Genomic DNA, 12,859 nt, shown 5'->3' on the forward strand with positions numbered 1-12,859 from the left:
CCCTGTCCCATGTGGGGCTCACAGTCTCATTCCACATTTCACAGATGAGGTAACTGAGGCACAGAGAAGTAAAGTGACTTGCCCTAGGTCACACAGCAGGCATGTGACACCAGGATTTGAACCTATGACCTTCTGATTCCCAGGCCCATTCTCTATTCATTACACCATGAGACTTTGGAGGAACCATGGATGAGGACCAGAGACTCGTAGACTCTGTGAAATATCTGATGAGGTGCCCTTTCTAACCACCCCTAAAGGAAAGTCTGCAACAGGAAACTGGTAGAAATGATTACTCCTGTATGGACTTTCTCAAGGGAAGGGTACAGAAGTCATCTGGAGCCCTTGAAACTTGCTCATATCATTGCATCTGGGTAATTGATTATACAATGAATATATACATACATATATATATATGTATATATATATATATGTAAATATTACCCAGCTGCCCGTTAGATCATAAAAACACACATGTAACATGACTTGAGACCTGACTAATGCAACAATGAAGTGAAGTAAACCAAAAACCACAACTTGGGTCTGCTATTAATACTGACATCCTTTCTCAAGAACAGGAAGGTGCTATCAGGTTATGCTCACCTACCTGTTTTTTCAACCTATGTTTAACAGACCTTACAATGAGACACAAATGCTTTTCATATTCATGCGGAGAAGCAGCCAAGAGCAAGTGGTCCCTCACTCGAAGGTGGTCAGGCCTAGCCATAAACAGCACAGCCTGATCACTCAGGACAAGTAGCATCTACAACTTGCTTCAGAAGGATTTATCTGTTGAGTTACTGTATTTGGGTTTATTCTGCCAAAAGGAAAATCATAAGCCAAGGTATATTTTCCAGTGGTTTATGAAAAATTATTTTCTGAACTTTATTATGGGCAGTTCCTATGTACTTTTGAGTGCAAAATATTCAAGGCTTAAAAATGCATCAAATAGTAATCTGATAAAGATTTGCCATATAAACATTTAAAAATTTTTTTAAAAATCTATGTATAAAATTAATTGTGCTTGTTTTTAGAAACCTTGATGGTTTGTATTCATATATCTTTTAAATATATATTTCAGAGCTATGTGGCAGTTTTAAAATATGCTAATTATTTTGTGGAATCTATTCTGAATTAGCATATTGCCCATTAGTGTCACACACAATATCTTATGAGGTTGTTGTTGTTGTTTTCCAGTTCTAAATTACTATAAGTGGTGACTTGTTAAGTTTCCCCATCCAACTAGATGAAGGATTTCTCCCCACCCCCCACCCCCAGGATATTCATTCAATCGTATTTATCTTTACTCTTGTCATTCTCCAGTATTTCCTGCACTGCCCAGAGATCTATATGAAGGCTGAGGAGGTGCAGCAAACGTTGCAACTGAATGGAAGTTTCAAAAACAGAAAATTAACAATGAAATGACAAAGCTAAATCCACAGTACACTACAGCATAGAGAAGGTTTGAAATGTGAACAGGTGAGAAGTATTTTAGCCATTAATTCTACTTTCCATTTAGTCAGTCTAGCACCTGATTTGATTTCTTGCAAATATGAAACTGAACTTTTCTAGTGTCAAGTACAAGATGTTCTGTAATGTCAATTCTTAATCAATATTAGCTTTTGATTTGTAAAATGTTCTTTTCCAATGGTGTAATACATTTTCAAGTATGATTACATATTTTATTCTGAACTATTTATAGAGTATTCTCAGAGTGCATCATCAGAAGTGATACAACATTCACAGTTTTCACATCTTCCTTTGAAGAAACTGTGTTTTTCAAATGTTTCAAAAGAAAGTGATAAACCACTCAGTCAAGGTTCAGGCTTGTAAATATCCTTGCTCCAGAAGTCAAACACTTGGAGAAGAGAAACTTTCTCAATTGTTCGTGCTGCATCACAAAATAAAAATTCTGGTCTTGCTGTTACACTCAAAAGCGACGTTTGTGGACACATTCTGTGAACTCTGTTATATTGTACTTTACCAACTGCTTAGCACAGTGCTCTGCACATAGTAAGCACTCAATAAATATGACTTGTGCCTTCACTGAGCAAGCAGAATTCTGATCCAGGTAGCCTTACTTCCAAGAGTAAATGCCAGATGATAAAAGATGAGCTCTAGTAGATAAAAAGTGCAAGTGTGTCTCTTTGAGTGTGTGTGTGCATGCGTGTGCACTTGCACACTTGTCTTGTGTTTGCCTTCTTGTGTTTCAAGGAGACAGGAAGTCACAAGGAATCTTTAGCATTGCACCTCTGTCATTGTAAGGTTCCTTTACACCAGTCCCAAGGAAGGGTCTGTGAGAAGGAAACTCCAGAGAGAAGGAAAATTCCATGATCGACTCATGTCACTGGCATAGCCCCACAGACCACTGTTTTCTTGTCCTTCCATCAGAGGGAGGAGTTGACTGCTAGGTGGCAATGCAGGAATGCCATTCCTTTGGAGATGAAAAAGCAGAGAAGTAAAATGCCCCCCGCCTTTTGTCGGGCACGGTCTCCAAAACAGCTCCGACCCCCTCATGCCCGTAGCTTCAGGTTAATCATCTTCTCGGCACATTGGCAAGTTGACAAAAGTGAAGACATTAAACTCTATCATTATCGAAAAGCACAGGAAAACGGCATATAGGACCAACACGTAGAGGCCAAGTTTCTTGTCGAGTTTCCATTTATTTAGATGGATCCCAAGCACCTGCAAATACAGAAAGCCAGCATTAGGCCTTTGGGGAACACCTCCCACCATGTCACCAGAAATGAATGTTTCCATGTTGGAAAACTGCTCACTGAACATTTACCTAAGGTTTTATTTTCTGAGATCTCTCAAGGAAAAAGTTTGCAAAACCGGAGCAGGAAAGGAGAGAGCCCTGGACTCCAGCCTGGCCACGAGCATTTAGCCTCTGATGGCATGGCTGGTTGTTGAATGGAGATTTCAACTCAGCATGACCTAAGTGCCTTAGTCCCAAAGGAGAACAAGATAGGAGAGGCAGCCAACTCTCCCTGAGGAGAAGACACACTAACATCCATCTTCTACAACAGGCCTCTTCAGCTCATCCCATAAACTAAAAATTGGTTGGCCCACTGGGGACATGTTTTAGCCAGGGCTAGGGCTAGGACTAGCCAGGTGGCAGAGTTGGATGGGTGTCAGATATGCTAGCTTCCTGAGGCTGAAAACAGTCCAACTGCCACTCCCGTAGCTTGCAGGTGGCCAGAGAAGAGGAAGTCCTACAGAGGACTGGTATTAGGAAAGAAAGTGGCAAAAAGGGGAGTGGTTTCAGGGAGGTGACTTTTAGGTTTTGAGTTTTCCCTTGAAAATTCTTTTCAGCCCTGGGGGATTGACCAGGAAACTATGGATGGCTCTGGGCAAAGCATCAATCAATCAATGGATTTATTGAGAGCTGTACTAAGTACTTGGGAGAGTACAATACAGCAAAATTAGCAGACATAATGACTTAGAGTTGAGAGGATGAGCTTACAGTCCACCCCCTCTACTGGATGAGAAGTCCAAGCTCACAGGATCCTGGTGATGGGATATCTGCTCCCCTTCCCCTTAAACTAAAGTCCTTTGCAAATAGGGAGCTCAGGATAATGGTGACCTGGTCGCTGAAGAGGTAGCAGTGGTGTCATATCAGTTCCATTTGGAATGCACAGCTCCCCCCCAAATGGGTGAGAGGTTAAGAAAAGTTCCCTAAACATTGCCTGATCCCTGCCAAATTCAACCCTGGCATCCCAAAGGGACAACAGCTTCTTCCCCTCTGCCTTCAAACATGCCCACGTCTCCCCCATCCTAAAAAAACCTCTTTCTTGACCCCACTGCCCCCTCCAGTTATCTCCCTATCTCCCTGCTACCCTTCCTTTCCAAACTCCTGAGCAAGTGGTCTACATTGGCTGCCTCAAATTCCTCAACTCCAACTCTATCCTGGACCCCCTCCAATCTGGCTTCTGTCCCCTCTACTCCACCTAACCTGCCCTCTCAAAGGTCACCAATGTCCTTCTTCTTGCCAAATCCAATGGCTCCTACTCTACCCTAATCCTCCTTGACCTCTCAGCTGCCTTTCAATCAATCAATCAATCGTATTTACTGAGCGCTTACTGTGTGCAGAGCACTGTACTAAGTGCTTGGGAAGTACAAGTTGGCAACTTATAGAGATAGTCCCTACCCAACAGTGGGCTCACAGTCTAAAAGACTTTTAGACTTTGACACTGTGGACCATCCCCTTCTCCTCAACACCATGGCTTCACGGACTCTGTCCTCTCCTTGTTCTCCTCTTATCTCTCTGGCCATTCATTCTCAGTCTCCTTCACGGCTCCTCCTCCCCCACCATCCCCTAACTGTAGGGGTTCTTCAAGGGTAAGTTCTTGGTCCCCATCTGTTCTCCATCTATGCTCACTCCCTTGGTGAACTAATTTGCTCCCATGGCTTCAACTATCATCTCTACACAGATGACACCCAAATCTATATCTCTTCCCCTGTTCTCTCTCCCTCCCTCCAGGCTTGTATCTTCTCCTGCCTTTAGGACATCTCCACCTGGATATCCTCCTGCCACATTAAACTCAACATGTCTAAGACTAATCTCCTTATCTTCCCTCCCAAATCATGTCCTCTCCCTGATTTTCCCATCACTGTGGATGGCACAACCATCCTTCCCATCTCACAAGTCCACAACTTTGATGTCATCCTTGACTCCACTCTCTCATTCACCCCACACATCCAATCTATCACAAAACCTCCCAGTCTCATCTTCACAACATCGCCAAGATCTGCCCTTTCCTCTCTATCCAAACTTCTATCTTGTGGTAACAATCTTTCATCCTATCCTGACTGGACTGTGGAAAGAGCCCAGGCTTGGGAGTAAGAGGTCATGGGTTCTAATCCTGACTCTGCCACTTGTCAGCTGTGTGACCTTGGGCAAGTCACTTAACTTCTCTGTGCCTCAGTTACCTCATCTGTAAAATGGGGATGAAGACTGTGAGCCCCATGTGGGACAGCCTGATTACCTTGTAAATATCCCAGTGCTTAGAACAGTGCTTGGCACATAGTAAGTGTTTAACAAACAACATTATTATTTTTATCAGCATCCTTTCTGATCTCCCAACCTCCTGTCTCTCCCCGCTTCAGTCTATACTTCACTCTGCTGTCCAGATTAACTTTCTACAGAAACACTCTGGGCATGTCACCCCCCTCCTCAAAAATCACCAGTGGTTGCCTATCAACCTTTACTTGAAGCAAAAACTCCTCACTATTGATTTCAAGCTCTCTGTCACCTTGCCCCCTCCTACCTCACCTCCCTTCTCTCCTTCTACAGCCCAGCCCGCACACTCCATCCCTCTGCCACTAACCTCCTCACTGTGCCTCATTCTCACCTGTCCTGCTGTCGACCCCCGGCCCATGTCCTCCCCCTGGCCTCCCTCCCCACAACCGCCAAACTAGCTCTTTTCCCCCCTTCAAAGCCCTACTGAGAGCTCACCTCCTCCAGGAGGCATTCCCAGATGAAGCCCCCTTTTCCTCTGCTCTTCTTCCCCTCCCCATCTCCCCTACCTCCTCCACTGTACCCCCTTCCCCTCTCCACAGCACTGTGTATATTTGTACATATTTATTATTCAATTCATTTTATTAATGATGTGTCTATATCTATAATTCTATTTATAATAATAATAATAATAATGGCATTTATTAAGCACTTACTATGTGCCAAGCACTGTTCTAAGTGCTGGGAAGGTTACAAGGTGATCAGGTTGTCCTACAGGGGGCTCACAGTCTTAATCCCCATTTCACAGATGAGGTAACTAAGGCACAGAGAAGTTAAGTGACTTGCCCAAAGTCATACAGCTGACAAGTGGTGGAGCCGGGATTTGAACCCATGACCTCTGACTCCAAAGCTCGGGCTCTTGCCTCTGAGCCACAGATTTATCTATTTTGATGCCACAGATGCCTGTCTGTTTTGTTTTGTTTTCTATCTCCCCCTTCTAGACTGTGAGCCCGTTGTTAGGTAGGGATTGTCTCTATCTGTTGCCGAATTGTATTTTCCAAGCGCTTAGTACAGTGTTCTCTCTCATGTCTCTCCCATCCTAAAAAAAACCCTCTCCTGACCCCACCTCACCTTCTAGTTATCACCCCATATCCCTCCTACCATTCCTTTCCAAACTCCTTGAACGAGTTGTCTATACGCACTGCCTCGAATTCCTCAACAACAACACTCTCCCCGACCCCCTCCAGTCTGGCTTCCGTCCCCTACATTCCACGGAAACTGCCCTCTCAAAGGTCACCAATGACCTCCTGCTCACCAAATCCAACGGCTCATACTCTGTCCTAATACTCCTTGACCTCTCAGCTGCCTTCGACACTGTGGACCACCCCCTTCTCCTCAACACACTATCTGACCTTGCCTTCACAGACTCCGTCCTCTCCTGGTTCTCCTCTTATCTCTCCGGTCGTTCATTCTCAGTCTCTTTTGCAGGCTCCTCCTCCCATCCCCTTAATGTGGGGGTTCCTCAAGTTTCAGTGCTTGGTCCCCTTCTGTTCTTGATCTACACACACTCCCTTGGTGACCTCATTCGCTCCCACGGCTTCAACTATCATCTCTACGCTGATGACACCCAGATCTACATCTCTGCCCCTGCTCTCTCCCGCTCTCTCCAGGCTCGCATCTCCTCCTGCCTTCAGGACATCTCCATCTGGATGTCTGCCCGCCACCTAAAACTCAACATGTCCAAGACTGAACTCCTTGTCTTCCCTCCCAAACCCTGCCCTCTCCCTGACTTTCTCATCTCTGTTGACGGCACTACCATCCTTCCCGTCTCACAAGCCCGCAACCTTGGTGTCATCCTCGATTCCGCTCTCTCATTCACCCCTCACATCCAAGCCGTCACCAAAACCTGCCGGTTTCAGCTCCACAACATTGCCAAGATCCGCCCTTTCCTCTCCATCCATACTGCTACCCTGCTCATTCAAGCTCTCATCCTATCCCGTCTGGACTACTGCATCAGCCTTCTCTCTGATCTCCCATCCTCGTGTCTCTCCCCACTTCGATCCAGACTTCATGCTGCTGCCCAGATTGTCTTTGTCCAGAAACGCTCTGGGCATGTTACTCCCCTCCTCAGAAATCTCCAGTGGCTACCAATCAATCTGTGCATCAGGCAGAAACTCCTCACCTTGGGCTTCAAGGCTCTCCATCACCTCGCCCCCTCCTACCTCACCTCCCTTCTCTCCTTCTACAGCCCAGCCTGCACCCTCCACTCCTCTTCCGCTAATCTCCTCACCGTACCTCGTTCTCGCCTGTCCCACCATCGACCCCCGGCCCACGTCATCCCCCGGGCCTGGAATGCCCTCCCTCTGCCCATCCGCCAAGCTAGCTCTCTTCCTCCCTTCAAGGCCCTGCTGAGAGCTCACCTCCTCCAGGAGGCCTTCCCAGACTGAGCCCCTTCCTTCCTCTCCCCCTCGTCCCCCTCTCCATCCCCACCATCTTACCTCCTTCCCTTCCCCACAGCACCTGTATATATGTATATATGTTTGTACATATTTATTACTCTATTTATTTATTTATTTATTTATTTTAGTTGTACATATCTATTCTATTTATTTTATTTTGTTAGTATGTTTGGTTTTGTTCTCTGTCTCCCCCTTTGAGACTGTGAGCCCACTGTTGGGTAGGGACTGTCTCTATATGTTGTCAACTTGTACTTCCCAAGCGCTTAGTACAGTGCTCTGCACACAGTAAGCTCTCAATAAATATGATTGATGATGATGATGATGATGTTCTGCACAGAGTCAGCGCTCAATAAATGCGACAATGAATGAATGAATCCCTCAAGACTATGAACTCAATGTGGGCAGGGAATATGTCTACCAACTCTTATATTGTACTCTCCCAAGCACCAAGTACAGTGCTGGGCACACAGTGAGCTCTCAATACGTTCAACTGAATGACTGATGCCGGGTGACCCAATCAGCAATCGGGAGGAGGCTGCTATCTTCCAGCAAAGACCCGGGGGCCAGTGTCAGGCTCTGTTTGGGACACACCCATTAATGCAGCTAGGTTCTCTGCTTAAGAGCAAACAATGCAGCAGGGGTGTGTCCGTGGCCTCACAACAGTCTTTTCAGTTACAGTTTCAGAGAAGCAGCGTGGCTCAGTGGAAAGAGCCTGGCCTTAGGAGTCAGAGGTCATGGGTTCTAATCCCAGCTCCGCCACTTATCGGCTGTGTAGCTTTGGACAAGTCACTTCACTTCTCTGTGCCTCAGTTACCTCATCTGTCAAATGGGGATTAAGATTGTGAGACCCATGTGGGACAACCTGATCACCTTGTATCCCCCCAGTGCTTAGAACAGTGCTCTGCACATAGTAAGTGCTTAACAAATACCATTATTATTATTATTATTATTATTATTACAGTTGGTCACATAGATGCGATCTTCAAAAACAAAGGCTAGCTCTATGTTGCCATAAAGCGCTGAAGGCTACTCAGCCTGTGGCAGAATTTCCTTTTATGGATTAACCAGGCTCTGCATCTCTTCCTTTGCCCTCTCGCTGCTTACCTTTCGGGCAATTCACCTCAAAGTAGTGCTTCCACCAGGCGGTGAACAGGATGGGGCGAGGACTTTGCATCTTTGACATTAGTAGGCAAGAATGCAGAAACTAATGGCTAAAAAAGGGGTCATAGTTTAGCTGTAGCTTTCAACTATCCATGTCATGTCTTTCCCTCAAGATAATGAACAACTGAAGAACTTAATTTCGATTTCTCCTCCAAACCCATGGTTGGGCATTTACCTGAAATCTATAAATCCACAAACCAGAAACAGTGTCACCCATCTCTCTGTCTCAGAATGGGGCAAAATTCTTATGCAACTGTGAAGCACGTGACTTGTAAGTATGACCTTTGTGGAGAGGGCAAGGTTACTGACTGTATGACTGTATGACTCCTATCTACCTCTTCCATGATCATGGTAGCCAAAGTGGACTTCTTAAAGAGGACAATCTGCTCTCTGGCCCTGTTCTCCCTCCCTCATCAGACTTCGAGCCCCAAATGGAATAAGTACCGTGCCTAATCTGCTTATATTGTATCTACCTCCACACTTAGCACAGTGCTTGCTTTGGCCCATAGTAAGCACTTAATACCACAGAAGGAGGTTCATTTTCTACACAGCCAGTGGCTCCTTGTACCTTTATGGGTAGGGAAAGGAAGCAGAGTAGGCGGAAAGGCAGAGAGCAGGTAAGGTATTCATTCATTCATTCATTCAATCATATTTATTGAGCACTTACTGTGTGCAGAGCACTGTACTAAGTGCCTGGGAAGTACAAGTTGGCAACATATAGAGACAGTCCCTACCCAATCAGCGGGCTCACAGTCTAGAAGGGGGAGACAGACAACAAAACAAAACATATTAACAAAATAAAATAAATAGAATAAATATGTACAAATAAAATAAAGTAATAAATACATACAAACATATATACATATATACAGGTGCTGTGGGGAGGGGAAGGAGGTAAGGCAGGGGGATGGGGAAGGGGAGGAGGGGGAGAGGAAGGAGGGGCTCAGTCTGGGAAGGCCTCCTGGAGGAGGTGAGCTCTCAATAGGGCTTTGAAGGGAGGAAGAGAGCTATCTTGGCGGATGTGCGGAGGGAGGGCATTCCAAGCTGGGGGATGATGTGGGCCGGGGGTTGATGGCAGGACAGGTGCGAACGAGGCACAGTGAGGAGATTAGCGGCAGATGCTTGGGGGGGTGGGCTGTAGAAGGAGAGAAGGGAGGTGAGTAGGAGGGGGCGAGGTGATGGCGAGCCTTGAAGCCAAGGGTGAGGAGTTTTTGAAGGCAGAGGGCCCAGAAAGTAAGAAAAAACTGAAAAAGGGTAGACAGGAAGAGTGACACAGAGAGCACAGGGAAAACAACAACAACTGAGGACTGAGGCTACAAAGCAATCACATGATAAGAAGAAGGGGGGGGTGTCCCATCAATCCATCAATGATATTTATTGAGTGCTTACTATGTGCAGAGCACTGTACTAAGTGCTTGGGAGAGTAAAATGGAACAGAATTAGCCGACTGTTCCCTGCCCACAACAGGCTTACAGTCTACAGAAGACAGTCCTTTATGTCAGTTAATAGTTTTTAAATTTTGGTTTTTGATGGGCCAGGGAGGACTGAAAGGATGGTAGGGTTCCATGATGGACTGTTGCATTTTGTGGTATGACACTTTAATCAAATGGTTTGGCTCCTGATCAATTGTTTTCATAGTTTAAATAACCAACTTGCCTGATCTTGCAACTGGGGAAGAGGTAGGCAGGACCTTCTGTGACTCCGGGCAGCCTCTTCCTGTTGCACCCGCCCCGGGGGTCAGATTCAGAGGAAGGGACCAAGGCTACCAGACCTCCCTCCATGTCAAGGCATGTGGACTGGGGGTGGCCCTGTCCTGAACTGAAGGTAGGGTGGGTGTGGGAAAGGCAGGTGGGAAAGAGACTTTAAGACTCCTTAAACTATGCTCTTCTCTCATTTTCAATTACCTAGGAATTGATTAATAAGCAGCTGCCTTCCTTTTGATTATGTGTTTCATCTCTGTCTCAGGTTCCTTGCCTCAGAGCTGATAATAATAATAATAACTATGATATTTGTTAAGCTCTTACTATGTGCCAAGCACTGTTCTAAGACTGTGAGCCCACTGTTGCGTAGGGACTGTCTCTATATGTTGCCAACTTGTACTTCCCAAGCGCTTAGTACAGTGCTCTGCACAAAGTAAGCGCTCAATAAATACGACTGAATGAATGAATGAATGAATACAAGGTAATCAGGTTGTCCCATATGGGGTTCACGGTCTTATTCCCCATTTTACAGATGAGATAACTGAGGCACAGAGAAGTTAAGTGACGTGGACAACGTCACCACAGCAGACAAGTGGCGGAGGCAGGATTAGAACCCATTACCTTCTGACTCTCAGGCCTGTGCTCTATCCATTATGCCATGCTGCTTCTCTAATCTGATACCCTATTCATCTGCAGTTGGCATCAGATTGTGTCATATGACTGATCCCCATGGCGGGGGCAGGGGGAGTGGAAGAGTCTCTGATGTGTAGTTTCCTCCACCAAGGACACACGTGGAATACAGGGACAGGGAGCAGATTGGGAGGGTGGGCGCCCACCTTCAAGACCTCTTCCCTGGGTCCCTTCATCCATAGCTGACCCTCACAGCAGGAGTAGGAGGGGCGGAGTCTCTGGCTTGTGGTTTCCACCACCGGAGACAAGCGTGTGTGATTTCCTCCATCAGGGATAATAATAATAATTAATTATGGGATTTGTTAAGCGCTTACTATGTGCCAGGCACTATACTAAGCACTGGAGCGGATACACAAGCTAATCAGGTTGGACACAGTCCCTGTCCCACGTGGGGCTCACAGTCTTAGTCATTTGGGGATGTGTGTAGATCACAAGGATGGGGAATGTTTGAGGGGTGGGAACTCGGCTCACAGATGCCTGACTTCGAGACCTGTTCCTTGGGTCCTTTCCTCCACAGCTGAACCCCGAGGCAGGGGTCGGGGGCAAAGGCTGCCCTGACCCTCCCTATGAAGCTGACCGAGGAATGGATTGTTGGGGGCAGGTGCCAGGCTGGAGTCAGACTGTGTCATAATACTGGCAGATGTCAATCATAGGGGCAAAGCATTATGTCAACTTGTAATTCAACACCGTCTACTAAGGATTGGTAGATACGATAGATTGCTTAGGCATCTGTAATCCACCCAAACATTTGTTACACAAACTGCACTCCCTACAAGAGGACTAGAGATCAGAAGAAAATTAAGTGAAGGGAAATACGAGGAATGGAAAGGAAAATGAGGAGAGGCATAGAGAGGAGATATGAAGGACAGAGTAGTGGGACAGGAAGGCAAGTTATAGGCAAAAGGAAGACATAGGAAATGGCAGAAAAAATTGAAGGTTGGAGAAGGAGAGGAGAGTGGAAAGGAGATAATTACAGGAAGAGAGAAAAGGACAGGGGGAATTTCAAAAATGACTGTGTTTGTCCAAGATATCTAAAGTATTTCAGTAAGTTGATTTTTAAGGTTTTTATGGTATCTGTTAAGCATTTACCACGTGTCAAGCACTGTTCTATGCTCTGGGGTAAATACAAGCTAATCAGGTCACACACAGTCCCTGTCCCACATAGCGCTCACAGTCTAAGTAGTAGGGAGAACAGATTTTGGATCCCCATTTTACAGTTAAGAAAACTGAGGCACAGAGAAGTGAAGTGACTTGCTTGAGGTCACACAGGAGGCAACTGGCAGAGTCAGGATTAGAACCCAGGTCCTCTGACTTCCAAGCCCATACTCTTTCCACTAAGCCACTCTGATTCCCATATATAAAAGGAACATACATAAGGATTCCACATTAAAATAGAAATACAAAAAAAACTTACAGTAAGTGCTACGGATCCCAGCAAAAGCACAACTGAGTAGACCAGTCCTTTGCTATTTATCTTCACCTATGAAAATGAGGGTTAAACAGTTTAAACTTCTTCCATACAACTAAAAAAAAATAATATAATAATAATAATAATAATAATAATAATAATAATGGTATTTGTTAAATGCTTAGTATGTGTCAGGCACTGAACTAAGCGCTGGGGTAGATACAAGGTAATTGGGTTGGACCCCCTCCCTGTCCCACATGGGACTCACAGTCTTAATCCCCATTTTTCAAATCGGGTAACTGAGGCACTGAGAAGTAAAGTGACTTGCACAAGGTCACACAGTAGACTCATGTCAGAGCTGGGATTAGAACCGAGGTCCTTCTGATGCCCTGGCCTGTGCTCTATCCCCTAGACCAGGCTGTTAAAAATATCCACCCTCCCCTTTTAAAAAAGGTTTATATTTTTCACAACCTTTTTTCCAAAA

General features: G+C 45.6%; 1 protein-coding gene across 1 annotated transcript in view; it reads right to left on the minus strand.

Annotated features, from left to right (window-relative positions):
• Positions 1–1,025: 1,025 nt before the first annotated feature.
• SLC24A4 (solute carrier family 24 member 4) overlaps positions 1,026–12,859 on the minus strand; it is a 157,072-nt gene continuing 145,238 nt past the window's right edge. Inside the window, exons 16-17 of the mRNA XM_038747197.1 lie at positions 12,382–12,447; positions 1,026–2,682 (exon numbers count right to left, since the gene is read on the minus strand). Coding sequence (XP_038603125.1) covers positions 2,530–2,682; positions 12,382–12,447 — 219 coding nt within the window. The 3' untranslated portion in view covers positions 1,026–2,529. The remainder of the gene's footprint in view (positions 2,683–12,381; positions 12,448–12,859) is intronic.

This window comes from Tachyglossus aculeatus, chromosome 1 (genome assembly GCF_015852505.1).
Source record: "Tachyglossus aculeatus isolate mTacAcu1 chromosome 1, mTacAcu1.pri, whole genome shotgun sequence".
In the NCBI taxonomy this organism is placed as follows: domain Eukaryota; kingdom Metazoa; phylum Chordata; class Mammalia; order Monotremata; family Tachyglossidae; genus Tachyglossus; species Tachyglossus aculeatus.